The sequence below is a fragment of the Phocoena sinus genome, chromosome 15 (assembly GCF_008692025.1).
Source record: "Phocoena sinus isolate mPhoSin1 chromosome 15, mPhoSin1.pri, whole genome shotgun sequence".
Taxonomy (NCBI): Eukaryota; Metazoa; Chordata; class Mammalia; order Artiodactyla; family Phocoenidae; genus Phocoena; species Phocoena sinus.
In genome coordinates, this window is record NC_045777.1 from 83,654,417 (window position 1) to 83,672,732 (window position 18,316).

Here is an 18,316-nt window from a genome sequence, read left to right on the forward strand (position 1 = left end):
GTTCTTGAGAGCTTGGGGAACCGCCTGCTGGGGTATGTGCTTGTTTGCCTCCCTGTAAAACCCTGGGTCGTTGGATGTTCATTTCCAACGCATGTTTTCGTGGTGGGGGGACAGGGAGCGGTCCCTCTACGGGGAGAAGACGGAGGAGCCAGCAAACAAAGAGGGGGCGTTGAGTGACGTTCGGTTTGAGACCTGGCAAATGTTGGCGAGACTCATGTGATATCCACGCGGGGACGTGGGTCCGCATCTCGGACCAGAGCTCTGGGCTGAAGACGCACGTGTTGGAACCCGAGCTGGCAGCCTGGTAAGGTGGGGACTGACGATATGACTTTAAGACCCTTTCTGGAGCCTAAACTTATACTATCAACAGTTCATGTTAGAAGCAGTTTTTTAAATTCTCTTTTTTATTGCTTGGAAGAGTTTTTTTTTTTTTTTAAACCAAAGGTAAACAATGCAGTTTTAAGACCAAATCTAAAGATCTGTTACAAAAACAGCAGTCTTCCCCCTTCACACCCTCCCCAGAGGCACCCATTTGAGTTCTCTTAGGTAATTCTTCGTACTTGTCTTCACATGTCTAAAGCATGTGCTTGCTTTTTTCTCTTTTACTTACCAGATCACTGGTTTATCATAAAAGGATGTAACTCGGGAACAGCCAGACGGAAGAGATGTAGAGGGCAAGGTATGGAGGAAGGGCTGGGCGCTTCCCTGGGTGCACGGCTCTCCCCACATCTCCATGTGTTCCCCAACCCGGAAGCTGTCCAAACCAGGTCCCTTCGAATTTTCTGGAGGCTTCAGTTCAGTCACTGGCCATTGGTGACCGATTGAGCTGTCAGCCCCTCTCCTCCCCGGGGCTCAGGCTGAGCTGGGTGCTCCGCTGGATCTTCAGTTCCAGCCACCGGTGACGACGTCCCCTCCCTGGTGGGGATGCAGTAGCTCTTAACCAGCCGTAACCCCAGCCTCAACACACCTTTCCCACCCCTTCAGTACAGTCGTTTGGGTTGGCGCTGATATTCAGTGTCTGCATTACCACTGCCACGTAAACGCTCAGGGCTGAGCCATGTAGTAACAGAATCTGCCTTTCCTGCACAACTTTGGTTTCTTCTGGAGTACTAGTTTATTTGCTTTGTTTTCTGTGTACTTGATTAGCTTAACTGACTTTTCCATCTGTTGTCTGAATCTCTCAGGATGTTTGGATGTAGCATGTGTTTCATCAGGTTTCATTTCCCTGAAGGCACAGAGCCCTCTGACCACCACTTCTCTTACGTGTTGATCTTTTATTTTCTACATCTTAACTCCTTGTTTCCTAATTTACTTTCTCACCCGATGGACACATTCTCCAAGAGTTTCCTGAGAAGTATGTGGGTCATCTATGTTTTTGAGCACTTGTATCTTTGAAAATAACTTCATTCGAACCTGATACTTTTTGGCTGGGTCTGAAATTCCAGGCTGGAAATACCTTCTCTTCGGCTTCTCGAAGGCAGATCTCCCCGTCTTGGCTGTTTGCACTGCAGGGGGCGGTACGTTTATCTCCACGTCTTGCGGGGTCTGCCCTGCGTCTTCATGTCCTGGGTGGATCTTTGTCTCGCGTACCCTGTGCTTGGTGGGCTTGTTCGTCTGGAAGCTTGTCTCCCGTTATTCAGGTGTCCCTTTCCCAGCTGCTTTTGATTTCACTTTTTATACTTTTCATGTCCAGGAGTTCTTTTTTCCCTAAATACTATTTTTCAGCCTTGTGGATCAGTTTTGTGGTTGCAGCACTCTTTCTGTTCCTCAGCTGTATGTAGCTTCTCCCGTGTCTCTTTTGGTCCTTTGTTCCCCAGGTGTCTGGCAATCCCTGGCTCGTGCTTGAACACTGAAAATTAAAAAGCAGACCGGACACTGAGCACATAGGTGGGTCACGCCAGGGCGGTGTGGTTCAAGGTGCTGGGATCGCTTTCCTTCCTGCCGCTAGGAACGTACAGGAATTATGTTTAGCAACGAAACTTGTAGCAGTTGGATGTTACCACAGCATTTCAGACAGAGACCTTTGCGGGTTTTCAAAAACTAAGGTGGTATGGCTGTGACAGCTACTAGGCCCTGAGGGGGCAGGTATCCCTAGAGGTCTGATTTCCTTGGAGCACCTTCTTGAAGGTTCTGGGAGCCAAGTGGGAGGAGTTGTTCTACTGCGCTGGTGTCCAGCGCTCCCTCTACCCTGAAGCAAGCGAGGAGCCAGATTTCTTCCAGCCGTCACTCTGGCCGGTCCCCCGCTGTCTGCTTCCCCGGGTCCGAGGTACCTGGGGCATCTGGTTTGTAGACCGGATTTATTCTTGTCTTTCCTTCCCCACTTCACCCAGGAGTCCGCTTACCTCTGGCCATCTCATTGTTCCTGTCTCTTCTTCCCCCCGTGCTTGTGGGTTTATGCTTTCTAAAGGAATCCCATTACTCTCATTTTACAGGGTTTGGATCGGGGGTGGAGTGCAGCCAGACGCCTGGGCAATCTTCAGTCTTTAGCCAGACCTCCAGGAAAACTTAAGACTCCATTTTGTTGTTTACAGAGGACAGAAAAAAGATGTTTAAAACAGGACTGTTGTAAAACTACCCAGTAAAACAGACCTTCCCAGAAATACCCACTTGGAAGAGTTCATGGCTGTGCAGGCACTCATGATACGTAAGTGCTTTTTTTTTTTTTTAACTCACTCTGAATCCACTGGCCGACCTCTGCGAATACCCCACGAGAACTGGGCCATCACCCTGAGGCTGGTGAAGCAAGCAGCGTGAACAGGGCACGGGGCACCCGGAGGCCAGGAGCTGCAGTCTCTGCTCGCCTCCCTGACCTGCTTTCGTCTGATTCCCAGTCGGAGCTCAGGGCTGACCCTCGCTTAGTGCCACCCATGACAGACCCCAGTCTGCACCCTCGCAACTGATACTGAGTTTGTGCAGGCGGGAAAGTCCAGTTTGCAGAATACGCTGCGCACCTGTGTGCCAACTCGTAAGGCAGGACCCTGTCCCTGAAAAGGTGGCCTGAGGGGCGGGCGCCTACAGATCCATTAGGGCCTTAAACCTGGCTGTGGGACTCCTGGGAATCAGCAGGCCTACAGGAAAGGGCGTGACACTCACTCAGTCTCGGGTGGGGGGGGGGGGCGTCACCTCAGTGCTCTCCTGGCTCCTGACTGTGTGAATATTGTGGTCAGAAGTATTTCTCAAATTAGTCATTTAGGAGACCACTGAAATCCGATCATTGGCATCGTGGGAATCACTCAGATGTCCACGGCCCGAGCAGCTCCCCGTTGCCCTGGTTACGCGACCTCCACACTGGAGCCTCCCTGGGTCGGACAGGAAACACAAGCAGCCCTGTCGGACACCACGCTGTCCAGGGCTCTCATCAGGATGTCGGGCATGTGGTCTGTTAGCATCTTCGGGCCGATGAGTATTTTGCTGAATTCCGATTCGTGTGACCATTTCACACTATACCGAGCAGCAGGATAGCAGGAAAACCTGAAAGAGGAAAAGCCGAGCATCTCTTCAAGTCTCACCCCCGTGAGTCTCCCTTCACCGCTGGTGGGTGACTGACGTCAGGCCCGCCGCACTCACCTCCCTGAAGTGCCCACTTCCTCCAGGTGGATGATCCTGCCGGGAGGGTAGAGAGGTGGGTACTTGGTGGGGGACTCGAGCGGGGAGTCGCTGGAGAAGCTGTAGGCCGGGGACCCGTGCGCCAGCAGGCTCCGCTCCCCGAGGAGAGGCTGCGTCAGGTCGCCCCCATCCAGCTCCGTCGGCAGGTCCTCAGGGTGCCCTCCAAACAGCTCGTACCAGCACGCGCGCAGCAGGATCTTGTACTGAGGGCGAGACCGAGAAGACGGCATGCGTGTGACTCCGTGAGGCTTTCGCGGTCCCCGGAGACCTCCTGCGACCCGTGAGCTGGTGGCGGCAACCCCACAGCACTTAGGAGCCTGGCTGCTTTGTTTTTCAACATGGACCTTAAGAGTGTGGAGGTCAGGGGCCCAAACCCAGGTTTCTCTGGGGCAGTGACGCCATCACACTTGAAGCAATATTTAAAAACCAAATTCAGGCAGATTTTGAGGAAAAATTACCCTTAATTCTTTTTAGGCAATTCTGTAAACCAGTTTTACCCTTTACCCTTAAAGACATTAGATACAAATTTTTTTTTTTAATTTGGGGGGAGTGTAGCTGATGAGGAAGTTTATTTTTAAATTAAAAATTTTTTTCTAATTAGCAACAAAAACACAAAAAAATCACAAAACAAAGATGTTAAGTGAAAAATCATCTCTAGTCCCGTTATCTAAATAAAACCACATTTTGGTGTATTTTTTTGGTCAAAACTATATATACCTCGTCACCTACCCCTGCCTTGGATTACATTCTAAGAAGCATTTTTAATCCTTCCGTTTTTAAAAAAACTCTTCAAAACATCATGGATATTTTTCTCTACTGGTAAATACAAACGCATTTATATTTGTAACAACTCTAATATTCCACAGCCCAGCAATACCAGCGCCTTCTAAACTCTGTATCTGGCAGCCTTGTTTTCTAAGCTTTGGGACCAAAACCATCAGAACGCTGTTAGTCATGACAGGACTAAGTATGACAAAAAAAAAACACAAATCACCTAACCAAACAGGGATGGTTCTAGTATAGTATGTTCTAGTTGCAGCTTCCCTGCGCATGGTTTAGCCATTTGCTTCTCAGGCGGCCTCTGCAGAACAGCAGCCAACAGTCTGTGCCGGGGGTAGAAGAGCTTCTAGCAGCGTCAGTGCCCTGCGCCATGAGGCTCTGAATTTAGAAACGTCCTCTCGAGGCCACAAACAGCCTGGTGGGGAGGCCCTAACCCCTGCAGGTCCTCTTCCGCACCCCCCACCCCCGAGCTACCTTGGGCTTGTTGCAGTGAGCAATCACCCGCAAGATTCTCCTCTTCAGATCTTCCAAGTTGGTCACACTTAACCTGTTGAGCGAAAGACCAGACCGAGGCTTAGAACCCTGCCTTTCCCGCCAGCCCAAGCCCAGACAGGACAGCCAGCAGACTCACCTGGGAATCACATCCTTGCCCAGAACAAGCGACACGATGAAGGTCTTAGAGTATTCATAAAGGGATTTGCTGAAATGAAAAAAAAAAAGTGATTATATTGCCCACAGAAGGCTTCCAAGAGAAAGCAAGTAACTGTACCAAGTTAGGAAGAGGTCAGTGTTCACAGAACTCCACTCTATTCTCCACCCTCTAAAGGGGAAGAGAAATAAGAGATTCCAGGTAGAGCAACTCACTGGCCAGATTCTCTTGAAAAAGTAAAAGGCATGGGGATTTGCGTTACTAGATGTCAGCACTGGGTAGGCAACTAAGGTACTTAACCCAGTGTGGCGTCAGCAGAGTCAGACGAAGCCAGGGGAAAAGTGAGCATAGACGCCTCCCACAGGGGAAGGATGGGCTTTTAATAAACAATGCTGAGATAAAGCACTCAAGGTGTGAGCGGGAAGATGAAACTGGATCTCTACCTCATGCTGTACACAAAAAAAACCCCCGAATTAAACAGATTAAAGACCTAGGTAAAGGTGAAAGGTCAGACTAAAAGGCTTTTAAAAGATACGATAGGAGACTAGCTCCATGTCCTTGGGACAGAGAAAGATTTCTTAAAACGAAAACCTGGGACTTCCCTGGTAGTGCAGTGGTTAAGAATCCACCTGCCAATGCAGGGGACACAGGTTCGATCGTGGTCTGGGAAGATCCCACGTGCCGCAGAACAACTAAGCCTGTGCGCCACAACTACTGAGCCTGTGCTCTAGAGCCCGTGAGCCACAACTACTGGAGCCGGTGCTCCACAACGAGAAGCCACTGCAGTGAGAAGCCCATGCACCGCAATGAAGAGTAGCCCCCGCTTGCTGCAACTAGAGATAGCCTGCACGCAGCAATGAAGACCCAACACAGCCAAAAATAATGACAAATTAGTCAATGTTAAAGTTAAGAACTGATAAAGACTTGACTCAGACACATCAAGGAGTATATTTACAACACATACTTAGAACCAACAAAGAAGTGATGTACTGAATATATATACAAACCAGTGAGAAAAAAAATACAATAGAAAAGTGGGCAAAAGGAACTTCATGAGAGTAGAAATTCAATAAAAATATGAAGAGACTCAACTTCATCATGGAAATGCAAATTAAACAATGAAACATCACTGCGTGCCCATCAGATTGGCAAAAATGTTCCAATTGGACACTATTAAGTGTTAGAATGTGGAGGGGTATGCACGCTGCCGGTAAGGTGTGAATGGGTGCAGCCACAACACGCAAAGCGCAAGCATGTACACGCGCCATGACCCAGCACGTCTGTGACAGCCCGATGTCCGTCGCCAGCAGAACAGATAATTTGTGATATGTGATGAAACATAACAAGAATTTACACAATAACGTTTCAGACATCAATGTGCGGAAAAAAAACAAAGTATAATTCCCTTTCTCTGAATTTCAAAATCATGCAAATCCAGACTATGTAGAGACATGTATACAGGTGGTAAAACTAATTTTTCAAGCCAGGGAAGGGACTTCCCTGGCGGTCCAGTGGTTAGGACTCTGTGCTTCACTGCAGGGGGCATGGGCTCGATCCCTGGTTGGGGAGCTAAGATCCTGCAAGGCCGTGTGGTGCAGCCAAAAATTAAAAAACAATTTTTTTTTTAAATTAAAAAAAAAAGCAAGGGAAGAATTTTCACAAAGATCAGGACAGTGATTCCCTGTGAACAGGAAAGGAGAGGACACACAGGGACTCTTCTAAGGCACTGGCAATGTTCATTTCTCCACTTGGGTGGGTGCAGAGGTATGTGACTATTTTTACATCAGCTTTATTGAGGTGTAATTTACAACAGTAAAATCACACCCATTTTAAGTCTACAATTTGATGACTCTTGACAAATGTATATAATTGTTTAGCAACCACCTCAATCAAGACGTAGAGCATTTCCATCACCCCCCGGGCTCCCTGTGTCCTTCTGCAATACCCCATCCCCAACCCCAGGCAACCACTGATCTGCTTTTTGTTGTTATAGTTTTGTCTTTTCTAAAATGTCATACAGGGACTTCCCTGGTGGTGCAGTGGTTAAGAATCCGCCTGCCAGTGCAGAGGACACAGGTTCAAGCCCTGGTCCGGGAAGATCCCACATGCCACAGAGCAACTAAGCCCATGAGCCACAACTGCTGAGCCCGCGTGCCACAACAACTGAAGCCCGTGCACCTAGAGGCCACGCTCTGCAACAAGAGAAGCCACCACAACTAGAGAAAGCCCGCACACAGCAACGAAGACCCAACACAGCCAAACATAAGTAAATAAAATAAATTTATTTAAAAAAAATTTTTTTTAAATGTCATATAAGTGAAATCACACAGTAAGGTCTCTTGTGTCAGGTTTCTTTCACACAGCAAAATGCATCCAAGTTGTATGGATTTTTGCTTATTACTCTAAAAAACATGTTTTATCTTTGTTTCACTGAATAAAAACAATCAGTTATTTTAAAAAGTCACTTTCGTGTCTTATATGTATAAATATGTGTTTTAATATTAAAAGAGCTTTAAAAAATTTTAAAGGTACACATTTATGTATAAAGATATTGATAGATTTATAATAATGAAAAAATGAAAAGAATGTAAATATCAGTATGGGAATAAATAAAAGTGGTGTAACCAGATGATAGAAAACTAAGTTAATTTAAAAACATGTTCTCAAAGAATAGTTAAGGATATAATGTATATAGAGTATTAGAAAAACACATATCCACACACAAAGAGCTGGAAGAAAGCAAACCTGAATAGTTACAGTGATGATTTCTGGGTAGATCCTGATCTCTTCACTTATTTATATTTTTCAAAAATTCTACGATGGATACAAATTTAATTTTTACCCCTTTCATTTTTTATTTCTTTTTTTTAATGGTCGTACAGATTTCTTCTATCATCAGGCCAAAGATTATACAGGATTAAGTATGTTGAATCAGAAAAGAAAAATAATTTTCAAACTCAAAAAATGAATTAGTAACCAAATTCAGTGAAGTTGCAGGATACAAAATTAACATACAGAAACTGTTGCGTTTCTATATACTAATAATAAACTATCAGAAAGAGAAATTACGAAAACAATCCCATTTATAATTACATCAAAAAGAATAGGACTTCGCTGGTGGTCCTGTGGTTAAGAATCAGCTTTCCAATGCAGGGGACGCGAGTTGATCCCTGGTCAGGGAACTAAGATCCCACATGCCGCAGGGCAACTAAGCCCGCACCGCAACTACTGAGCCCGTGTGCTCTAGAGCCCATGCACCACAACTAGAGAGAAGCCCATGCACCACAACAACTCAGACCCAATGCAAACAAATAAATGTTGAAAAAAAAAAAGAATAAAGTACCTAGGAATAAATTTAACCAAGGAGGTGAAAGACCTGCACAGTGAAAACTAGAAGCCACTGATGAAAGAAACTGAAGAAGACACAAATAAATGGAATGGTATTCTGTGCTTATGAATTAAAAGAATTATTACTAAAATGTCCATATTACCCAAAGAAATCTACAGATTCAATGTAATCCTAATCAAAATTCCAATGGCATTTCTCAAGAAATAGAACAAACAACACTAAAATTCATTTGGAAGCACAAGAGACCCCAAATAGCCCTAAGCAATCTTGAGAAAGAAAAACAAAGCTGGAGAATATTGTGATCCTTGATTTCATAATATAATACAAAGCTAGAGTAATCAGTATGATGATTAGTATAAATACAGACACACAGGTCAACGGAACAGAACAGGGAGCCCAGAAATAAGCCCGTGCACTTACGGTGAATTAATTAAGAAGGGAGCTGAGAATACACAGTGGGGAGAAGACAGTCTCTTCGATAAATGATGTTGGGAAAACTGGACCACTATCTCACCATACACAAAAGTTAGTTCAAAATGGGTTAAAGACATTTAAATGTAAGACCCGAAATCAGAATACACCTAGAAGAAGACATAGGCAGTAAGCTCCTTGACATTGGTCTTGGTGATGATTTTTTGGATTTGACACCAAAAACAAAGGCAACAAAAGCGTAATCAAATGGGACTACATCTAACTAAAAAGCTTTTGCACAGCAAAGGAAACCACTGACAAAACGAAAAGGCGACTTACTGAATGGAAGAAAGTATTTGCAAATCATATACCTGGTAAGAGGTTAAAACCAAAATACATAAAGAATTCATACAACTCAATAGCAATAAGACAATCTGATGGGGACTTCCCTGGCGGTCCAGTGGTTGAAACGCCGAGCTTCCACTGCAGGGGGCGTGTGACCCCTGCAGGGTTCAACCCCTGGTCCGGGAACTAGGATCCCACATGTCGCGTGTCCAAAAGAAAAGGGCAGACGATCTAAGTAGACATTTTTCCAAAGAAGACACACAGATGGCCAACAGGTACGTGAAAAGATGCTCAACATCACTAATCATCAGGGAAATGCAAATCAAATGAAAATGCAAAGCTCGAGATGGTACCTCGCACCTGTCAGAATGGCTATTATCCTAAAAAGGTAAACCAAATAACAAGCACTGGCCAGATGTGGAGGAAAGGGAATGCTTGTGCATTGCTGGTGGGGATGTAAACTGCTGCAGCCACTACAAAAGAACAGTATGAAAAGAGAAAAAAAAAAAACAGTATGGAGGTTCCTCAAAAAATTAAAAATAGAACTACCATATGATGATCCAGCAATTCCACTTCTAGGTATTTATCCAAAGAAAATGAAGACGCTGACTTGAAAGATACCTGCACCCCCATGTTTACTGCAGCATTATTTACAATAGCCAAGACATGGAAAAAACCTAAGTGTCCGCTAACGGATGAATGGACAAAGACGTGTGTGTGTGTGTGTGTGATGGAATATTATTCAGCCATAAAAGGTAGCGAAATCTTGCCATTTGTGGATGGACAACAGCCTGGATGGACCTTAAGAGCATTACGCTAAGTGAAATAAGAGACAGAAAGGCAAATACCATGTGATCTCACTTATATGTGAAAACTGAAAAAACAAACCAAGCTCACAGATACAGAGAACAGACTGGGGGCTGCCAGAGGCGGGGGGTGGGAGGGGAGGCAGTGAAATGGGAGAAAGGAGTCCAAAGGTACAAGCTTCCGGTTATAAAATAAATAAGTTATTGGGTTGTACATACAGCATGGCGACTGCAGTTCATCATGTGATGAGCTGTGTACGTGAAAGCTGCTAGGAAAGTAAATCTTAAAAGTTCTCACAAGGAAAAATGATTCTGTGACTCTCTGTTAACTAGACTTATTGTGATCATTTCACAGCATATACAAATATTGAATCATTACGTTGTACATCTGAAACTCACATAATTATACCTCAGTTTAAAAAAATCAAATCAAATCAAAGCTATGGTTAGAGACACCTATGAAAAGCTATCCGGTCTTTTTTCAACCAAACAGGGCTTTGACACAAACTTCTCCTGAGGATGAGAAATTGTTAACTAACTTGCAGATAAAGAGACCAGTTCTGACCATAAGACTTGTGAGTAGCACCTCCTTACAGGAAAGAAAACAAAGAAGTACCTCAGCAGCCCCCTGGGCGGGGAGAAGGCATAACACCTGACTCGGGGGTACGGGCTTCTGAGCATGATGGTCAGCAGGGCCGCGGCGCCTGCCCCCAGGCTGTGCCCCACGATGACCAGCCGGTATTCCTAGGGGGCAAATGCAGAATGAGTAAAGGTTAGGAAAACAAATAGCTAATGGCAGAGAAAACGAAAGAAAAGAAGAATTAAAACCTCACAGGTGCAATGCTGAACGCCTGGCTCAAAATCCCGTCGTTGATGAGTCGTCGGTAAACGTATCTGGCGGCTTGAGAAATCCCCTGAAAGTGCAGACACAGAGGTGGCCGGTGACTGTCAGACAGGGCAGGCCTACACGGGGTCTCCTGTCGGTGACGCTGTCCCCCCAGACAGGAAAGGCATCCTGGGATCAGCCGGCACATCTACCGCTCACTGCTGTATTCCTGGCACCTGGCACAGAGCTTGGCAAGAAGCAGGGGCTCAAAAAATATTTCCATGAGCGAATAGGTGACGTCAGGAACATCTTTCCACGTCAGTGGACGTTTCTAAGGCTTCTTCAGCTGCAAGGCACTATGCTGCGTGGACTTCCCACAATTTACTTTAGCCAAGTCCCCATGGTCCGTCACATTTAGATTATAAATGGCTGGTCTTTTACAAGTATGTTAAAATGTAAAGTTCTGAATCAGTGACAGTGACTAAGCAGCCCCTGTTCCTGCAAAAGCAGAACTAAAACCGTCGGAAGTTGAGTTCTAGGAAGGTCAGGCTTTGGTTTAATTTCAAAAAATAGAATGTAAAACTTCCTAACAAATACAGCTAGCTCACGAAACAGACTTCTTGAAAATTAAGTAGTTCCCATCGAGGAGAGACAACCCTGTCAACCAAAAGCATTTTCGGAGTGCTTCCTGCATGACAACACAGGACGGGCCTGGCCACCGGCCCCGGCAGCCTAACCTCCAACAGGATGAAGTGGGAGAAATTCCACATAAGATGGGAGGCTGTTTTGCTCCTCTCTGAAGCTGCTGCAAATTCCTGATTCAGTAGCTCTATAACCCTGTGAGCAGAATGCGGAACCTGGCCTCGAATATGACAAACCGGGAGGTCTGAAGGGTTAACATGCTGTGCACAGTCTGACGGCACTTCTGGACAAACCACCAGCTCTCCCTCTCCTCCCCCTCCTACCACACGATGCTGTCGACTTCCGCCAACATTTATTAGGCACCTACCCGCGTGTCTGGTTCTGGGCAGCCAGAGCCACTCGGCATCTGGACCACAACTCGGCCGGCTGTGAGTCTCCCTGGCACAAGTGTTTCAGGTGAAACGCCAAGACCGTTTTCAGCTGCACAGCTTTGAACTCCAACCATCGTGGACAGCATCAGAGCCAAAAATCGGTACCGAGGCCAAGAGCAGAGAACAGTCCGTGCCCTTAGGCCCTGAGCAGCTGTCTTCCCGGGGGGGGGGGGGGGGGGGGGGGGGGGGGGGGGAGGGCAAGAGCTGTGTCACTGAACGAAACAGTGCTGGAGGAACAGTGCTGGAGGAGGCCTCCGCTGAGAGCCGGCCAGGCCTGCGGGTCGCAGCTTGGAGGCACAAAGCCTTGGTCTGCGGCCCAAATTTTTCTAAGACCAGAGCCACAGCCGAGCCCACAGGGCTCTGAGGGTATTCTGTGCTTGGCTAGTTGATGCGTCTCTATAATAAGTTTTAAGTTTCTTATTTGTTTTTCTTTATGCACACCCAGTAATAGTTAAACTGGACTTGTCGGTGAATTGAGGTATGAAAAGACAGCTAAGGGATAAAGGAAAAAAGTTCACATTCCCAGGACTGTCAAGCTCCTAAGTGGCGGCAGAACAAAAGCCAAAAGCCTCCACGCTGGCTCTTCCCTGAAGTGTCCAGGCACAGAAAAAAACAAAACCCCCAAAAACAACAACAAAAAAAAAACCTGGAAGGAAAAAAGTTGTCCAGACAGGACACTGGGGTTCAATTACCAGCACCACACTCCGGCAATAACACGTGCTTTTATAAAAAGTAAGCATTCCAGCCTAGGTAGCTCAGCTGGGAGAGCATCAGACTTTTTTTTTTTTGCGGTACGCGGGCCTCTCACCGCTGTGGCCTCTCCCGTTGAGGAGCACAGGCTCCAGACGCGCAGGCTCAGCGGCCATGGCTCACGGGCCCGGCCGCTCCGCGGCATGTGGGATCTTCCCGGACCGGGGCACGAACCCGTGTCCCCTGCATCGGCAGGCGGACTCCCAACCACTGCGCCACCAGGGAAGCCCCAGACTTTTAATCTGAGGGCCCAGGGTTCATGTCCCTGTCCAGGCACCAAGAAGAAATAAACAGAATTTTTAAAAAATTAAGCATTCTATTTAAAAAACTATTACTACAGAAGTAATGCATGTTTTGGTTAAAAACCACACGAAGTGTATAAAAATAGTGGAAGGCCACTGCCCTCCGCCCCCGACATCCTTCTCCCCAGAAGCAGCCGCTGTAACCTTTAGGGAAGGAATCATCCCAGACTTTCCCTCAAATGTTAAAACGCTCAGCTCTACAACCTCGTTAGTCATCAGGAAAATGCGAATCAAAACCACAGTGAGATACCCACTTCACAGCCACTAGAACGGCTATGTTAAAAAAAAAAAAAAAAAAAAAAAAAAGAGGTCTTCCCTGGTGGTGCAGTGGTTGAGAGTCCGCCTGCCGATGCAGGGGACGCGGGTTCGTGCCCCGGTCCGGGAGGATCCCACGTGCCGCGGAGCCGCTGGGCCCGTGAGCCATGGCCGCTGAGCCTGCGCGTCCGGAGCCTGTGCTCCGCAACGGGAGAGGCCACAACAGTGAGAGGCCCATGTACCGCAAAAAAAAAAAAAAACACAACAAAACACAAAAGTAACCTCTCAGGGCTGTGGTGAGAAGTTGTGCTGGACAGCACCTGGCACAGAGCAGCGTTAACGCGGGAGACCCCGAACTGAAAATACTCCAGCGCCTTCGAGGTTCCCCTTGACAGAACATTCCAGACCACACGGCCTCAGCTCCTACCTTGTGTGCCCAGCAGTCCTGCACCTCACACTCGAGGTCGACCGGCTCGCTCTCCGCTGACAGGTCCGTAAGGATGTCCTGGAAACAGTGCGTGGGAAGAGGCCGTCAGCTGGGCTGGGCTAGATGAGGGTGGCTGCGTGGGACAGTCCCCCGGGTCAGGCTGTTGAGAATTGGACCCCAGGTGCCTGAACTCGGGAGAGATGCCAGGTGGCCAGGAAGCTCCTGAGGAACCCACGGCGCAATCAGACATGAAGACTGGGGAAGGGACACGTCTAAGACGCACCCTCTGCCCCCACTCCCTGCACACAGCATCTAAGCACCCACGAAGCACAGAGCCCTGGGCCAGGGCGTTGAGCAAAGCATGGTTCCCGTCCTCCATGGGCCCAGTCAACGGCTGGGAGGGTAAGAGACACGTCACACAGAGCAGAGGAGGGGTGAGCGCTGCAGGGCACGGGGGGCTTCCTGGAGGAGGTGGCCTGAGCCAGAGCCTGATGGAAAAGCTGGTTTTCAGGAAGCAGAGGAGAGAAGAGAGGCCGGCATCCTCACCCAGGGGAGCAGCAGGACCCAGGGCAGAGGCATCTGAGCACGGGAAGAGGGCAGTGGGCTGGGCTCACAGGCACTTGACTCTGGAGGCATCGAGGGGCCGCGGGCAGAGCCTGGGAGGCTGGTGTGTCCCTGGGACCCGGGGAGGCCCACCTGCGGGGGAAGGGGCCCCAAAGGTGGCTCTGGCGCTGCCAGGGCTGGGAACTGTGCGCCACAGTGCCGAAAAAGCCTCAACAAGAACCAGGAACCGTGTATAAAACGCAACAGGAACTGCCTGAGGTTTGCGAGCAGTGGCAGGTCTGACCATGTTCTAGAAAGAGTCCTCTGGACAGTACAAAGGACAGACTGGGAAGACGCGAGACGACAGGCAGGGACCGAGGTAGAGGACCCGTCGCTGGCCCAGGAAAGAGAGGCCTGGGACTAGAACCAGGGCTGCGGTGCTGGGAGTGGAAGAGACGGGCCAGAGAGGGGCCGGGCAGGACCACACGCGACAGACTGGGCAGGAAGCGAGGAGAGAGCCAGAGACGACTTCAGCTGTGCGACTTCTTGGTGGGCAAGGGGGCGCCACATGGTTACTGGGGTGGGTGGTGCCGACGGGAGAGGAGACCCGGGAGTGGGGGCCCGGGCAGACCCAGATGGCTCCTGGCGAGGCAGGGGCAAGGTTGGCGGGGGGCGGGGGGGAAGCAGAAGAGGGTGGAGTCTTGTTTCATTTCCTGGGTCAGGAGAAAAGAGAGAACTAGGAAATGAGACTGAGGAACGGCCAAGAAGAGACCAAAAAGCACAACACAGGAGAGAAGAATGTCGCCAGGTGTCTTCGTGGGGCAGAGACCGAGCAGGACGGGAGGGGGCCGCTGGGTGGGGCTGGGCAGTGCTCACTCCCACGGCACCGGGGGAGCAGCGGCCAGGGGAGCCGGGGGCAGGCGCATCGGGCCGGCTGAGACCCCCAACGGGAACTGGGGAGGTGGGGTGGGGGGGGTACCTAAGAGTGGGCTGACTTTGGACTGCATGACTTAACCTACTGTTCTTTCTGGCTTTGGGTGCAGAAAATTCAAGGGGAGGGTCACCCGGGTTGGGGGCCCAGGGAATCCAGTGGGCACCCTCCTGGGAGTAGGGGAGCCCAGCCCAGCCAGCGTCTAAGTTTCCAGTATTTCTTGGTTAAAAGGAAATGGCTTTATCTGCTTTTTCAAAGGGAATATTTGACAGCCCTGGACTCGCCTCCCTGTTTTCCACGCCCGGTGTTTCCCCGTGTCTGATGCTGTCGCTTACGAAGGTTTCCCCTCAATTCCAGGAAAGCTGGGTCTCCTGGAGTCCGAGCTGCTGACTGCCCGCCCCCAGCCCCCTGGGCCAGCGCGCCAGGCTCCGCACCTGGAGAGACATGGTTCCCCTCACAGCCACCACCACCGACTCCTTCCTGTGGTCCAGGGCCACTAAGAAGGGGAGCTCGTACACCTGGGAGAGAGGAAGGAGCATTAGCACAGGTGTCTGCGGACACGGCCGGGCCAGCCCGCAGCGTGTAACACACGCGCTTCCGAGCACGGCGCGGAGGGGCGCGCTGATCCCCACCTCTGCTCATTCTCAGTAGACAGTGTGACTTCTAGATTCTCAGTGATGAAAGGCTCTCCAAAGCCAAGCCCCTTTTACCCTCGGGGGCAGGGGACAGAGCCATCTCAGCGGGCAAGACCAGAGCCTCCACTCTGGGTCAGTGCAAGCAGCGGGTGACAGGCTCTGGGCGCCGTAAGCACCCACTTGCATCAGCACCGACCGCGGGTCCAGCGGTAACCCTAGGCTCCTGCCTTCGCATCTGCAGAGGCTCCTGAAGGAGCAGCGAGAGGGTCTGGGTTAGGCAGACCTGCCTCAGGAACTCTGCTCCACCCCATCCCTGCCGTGGGACCCCAAGCAAATGTCTGAAGTTCTCTTCGACCCCATTTCCTCATCTTTAAGGAGGACACCACGGTGTGCGGTCCTCCAGCTGGTGTGACACCACGGGGACGGCCACCTGTGCGTGGTGAACGGTCGTGCATGTGGAGCCAGCAGGGGAGGACAGACTGCCGACTTTACTGCCCTGGTTTCCGCAGGAGAGGGACTTCTACTGATGACCTTGTGGGGGGCTCCTTGAAAGAGCCCAAAGAGCAGTCACGAGCCTTCTGTGGAAAATCACCTCCTTTAAACCCCATCCGCTTTCTGTCATCACCACGCAGTGACAGAGCGGCACAGGGCTCACGGGCTCCTGCGCTTTGAAGGTACCAGATTCACTGCGGACATGCAAACAAGATCCTGGACGTTCTGATCTCCGTGGGGTGGGGTGTGACTTTTACACCTCCCAGGTGAGTCTCAAATGCAGCAGTTTGGGAGCCAGGGGGGTCAAGAACAGGACACCAGTGGTTGTCTGAATCGTCTGTGCGCTGGAACCGTGGGGGGCTCCTGAGCTGGGGTCCCATCGCCACAGATTCTGACTTCATTCATGTGGGGTCTGGCCTGGGCTTCTGAGTTTTAAAAGCTCCCCAGGAGATCCCAGTAGACAGCAGATGTGAGAGCCGCTGCGCTTGGCGGCAGGTTCTGGGCTTCCGGTGCCTGTGAGGACCGTGTGGGGAGCCACGAAGCCATGCAGGACGGGTCCCTGACGCCACACAGACTGGCTTCCGCAGGTTCACTAGCCAGCCCTGCGATGCCGGGACCCTCCCGAGTGTGAGACCCGCTGCACTGCACTGCACTCATAGGATGGAGCTCAGACCCAGAGACTAGGATTGATCAACCCCGGTGACCTGTGTGGGATTAATGCCAAGTGCAACTCATCGTTCTTCACTAAAAATGGGCTCAGGTGAAACACAGCACAGTCTCTCTGATGGAGACCTTCTGCCCCATCTTACGTTAAACCTGTGGGGGCTTCAAGAGCGTTTGTGAACCTCGAAGATAGTGCGCTAGACTTGGGGTGAGTATGTGTCTGTGTCTCGGCACATTTTTCCGGGGGAATAGTTTATAACGTCCACCAGAATCTCAAAGGACTCCAAGACCCAGAAGAAGTTAGGAGGCACTGCTCACTCTACCTTGTCGTGAAAGCTGACGTGAATGAAATCCCGGTACTGCAGCCCCGTCGTCTGCAGGATGGAGCCAAAGTGACAGTTGAGCTGATCACCTCCAACCAAGTCATAATCGGTTGTCCGGCTTCTGCAACTAAAACGGGGGCAGAGGCGTTACTGTGCCAACCAGAGCCACGTACCAAGGAAGACCCCACCCTGCTGTCTCGTTTCCTAGCAAACCTGAGGGCACCCACTGCAAGCCTGCACAGCTCAGTCTGGCGAACCTGCAGTGGCCTTTATTTATTTTTTTTTTTTTTAACATCTTTATTGGGGTATAATTGCTTTACAATGGTGTGTTAGTTTCTGATTTATAACAAAGTGAATCAGCTATACATATACATGTGCTCCCATGTGTCTTCCCTCTTGCGTCTCCCTCCTTCCCACTCTCCCCCTCCCACCCCTCCAGGCTGTCCCAAAGCCCCGAGCTTATATCCCTGTGCCTTGCGGCTGCTTCCCCCTAACTATCTACCTTACTACGTTTGTTAGTGTGTATATGTCCATGACTCTCTCTCGCCCTGTCAAAACTCACCCTTCCCCCTCCCCATATCCTCAAGTCCATTCTCCAGTAGGTCTGTGCCTCTATTCCTGTCTTATCCCTAGGTTCTTCATGACATTTTTTCCCCTTAAATTCCATATATATGTGTTAGCATACGGTATTTGTCTTTGTCTTTCTGACTTACTTCACTCTGTATGACAGACTCTAGGTCTATCCATCTCATTACAAATATCTCAATTTCATTTCTTTTTAAGGCTGAGTAATATTCCATTGTGTATATGTGCCACATCTTCTTTATCCATTCGTCCGATGATGGGCGCTTAGGTTCTTTCCATCTCCGGGCTATTGTAAATAGAGCTGCAATGAACATTTTGGTACATGACTCTTTTTGAATTTTGGTTTTCTCAGGGTATATGCCCAGTAGTGGGATTGCTGGGTCATATGGTAATTCTATTTGTAGTTTTTTAAGGAACCTCCATACTGTTCTCCATAGTGGCTGAACCAATTCACATTCCCACCAGCAGTGCAAGAGTGTCCCCTTTTCTCCACACCCTCTCCAGCATTTATTGTTTCTAGATTTTTTGATGATGGCCATTCTGACTGGTGTGAGATGATATCTCA

At 49.3% G+C, this 18,316-nt stretch overlaps 1 protein-coding gene across 4 annotated transcripts in view; it reads right to left on the reverse strand.

The window, feature by feature from the left end:
• Positions 1 to 382: 382 nt before the first annotated feature.
• DAGLB (diacylglycerol lipase beta) overlaps positions 383 to 18,316 on the reverse strand; it is a 36,687-nt gene continuing 18,753 nt past the window's right edge. For 2 of the 4 annotated variants that reach the window (XM_032603947.1, XM_032603948.1), the window contains 9 exons: positions 17,167 to 17,293; positions 15,488 to 15,571; positions 13,580 to 13,657; positions 10,780 to 10,860; positions 10,563 to 10,690; positions 5,018 to 5,086; positions 4,861 to 4,933; positions 3,568 to 3,809; positions 383 to 3,471 (listed from right to left, as the gene is read on the reverse strand). In XM_032603947.1, coding sequence (XP_032459838.1) covers positions 3,273 to 3,471; positions 3,568 to 3,809; positions 4,861 to 4,933; positions 5,018 to 5,086; positions 10,563 to 10,690; positions 10,780 to 10,860; positions 13,580 to 13,657; positions 15,488 to 15,571; positions 17,167 to 17,293 — 1,081 coding nt within the window. In that variant the 3' untranslated portion in view covers positions 383 to 3,272. Of the gene's footprint in view, positions 3,472 to 3,567; positions 3,810 to 4,860; positions 4,934 to 5,017; positions 5,087 to 10,562; positions 10,691 to 10,779; positions 10,861 to 11,781; positions 12,001 to 13,579; positions 13,658 to 15,487; positions 15,572 to 17,166; positions 17,294 to 18,316 lie in introns of all 4 variants that reach the window. The other 2 variants (XR_004345631.1, XM_032603946.1) reach the window with 2 other exon arrangements.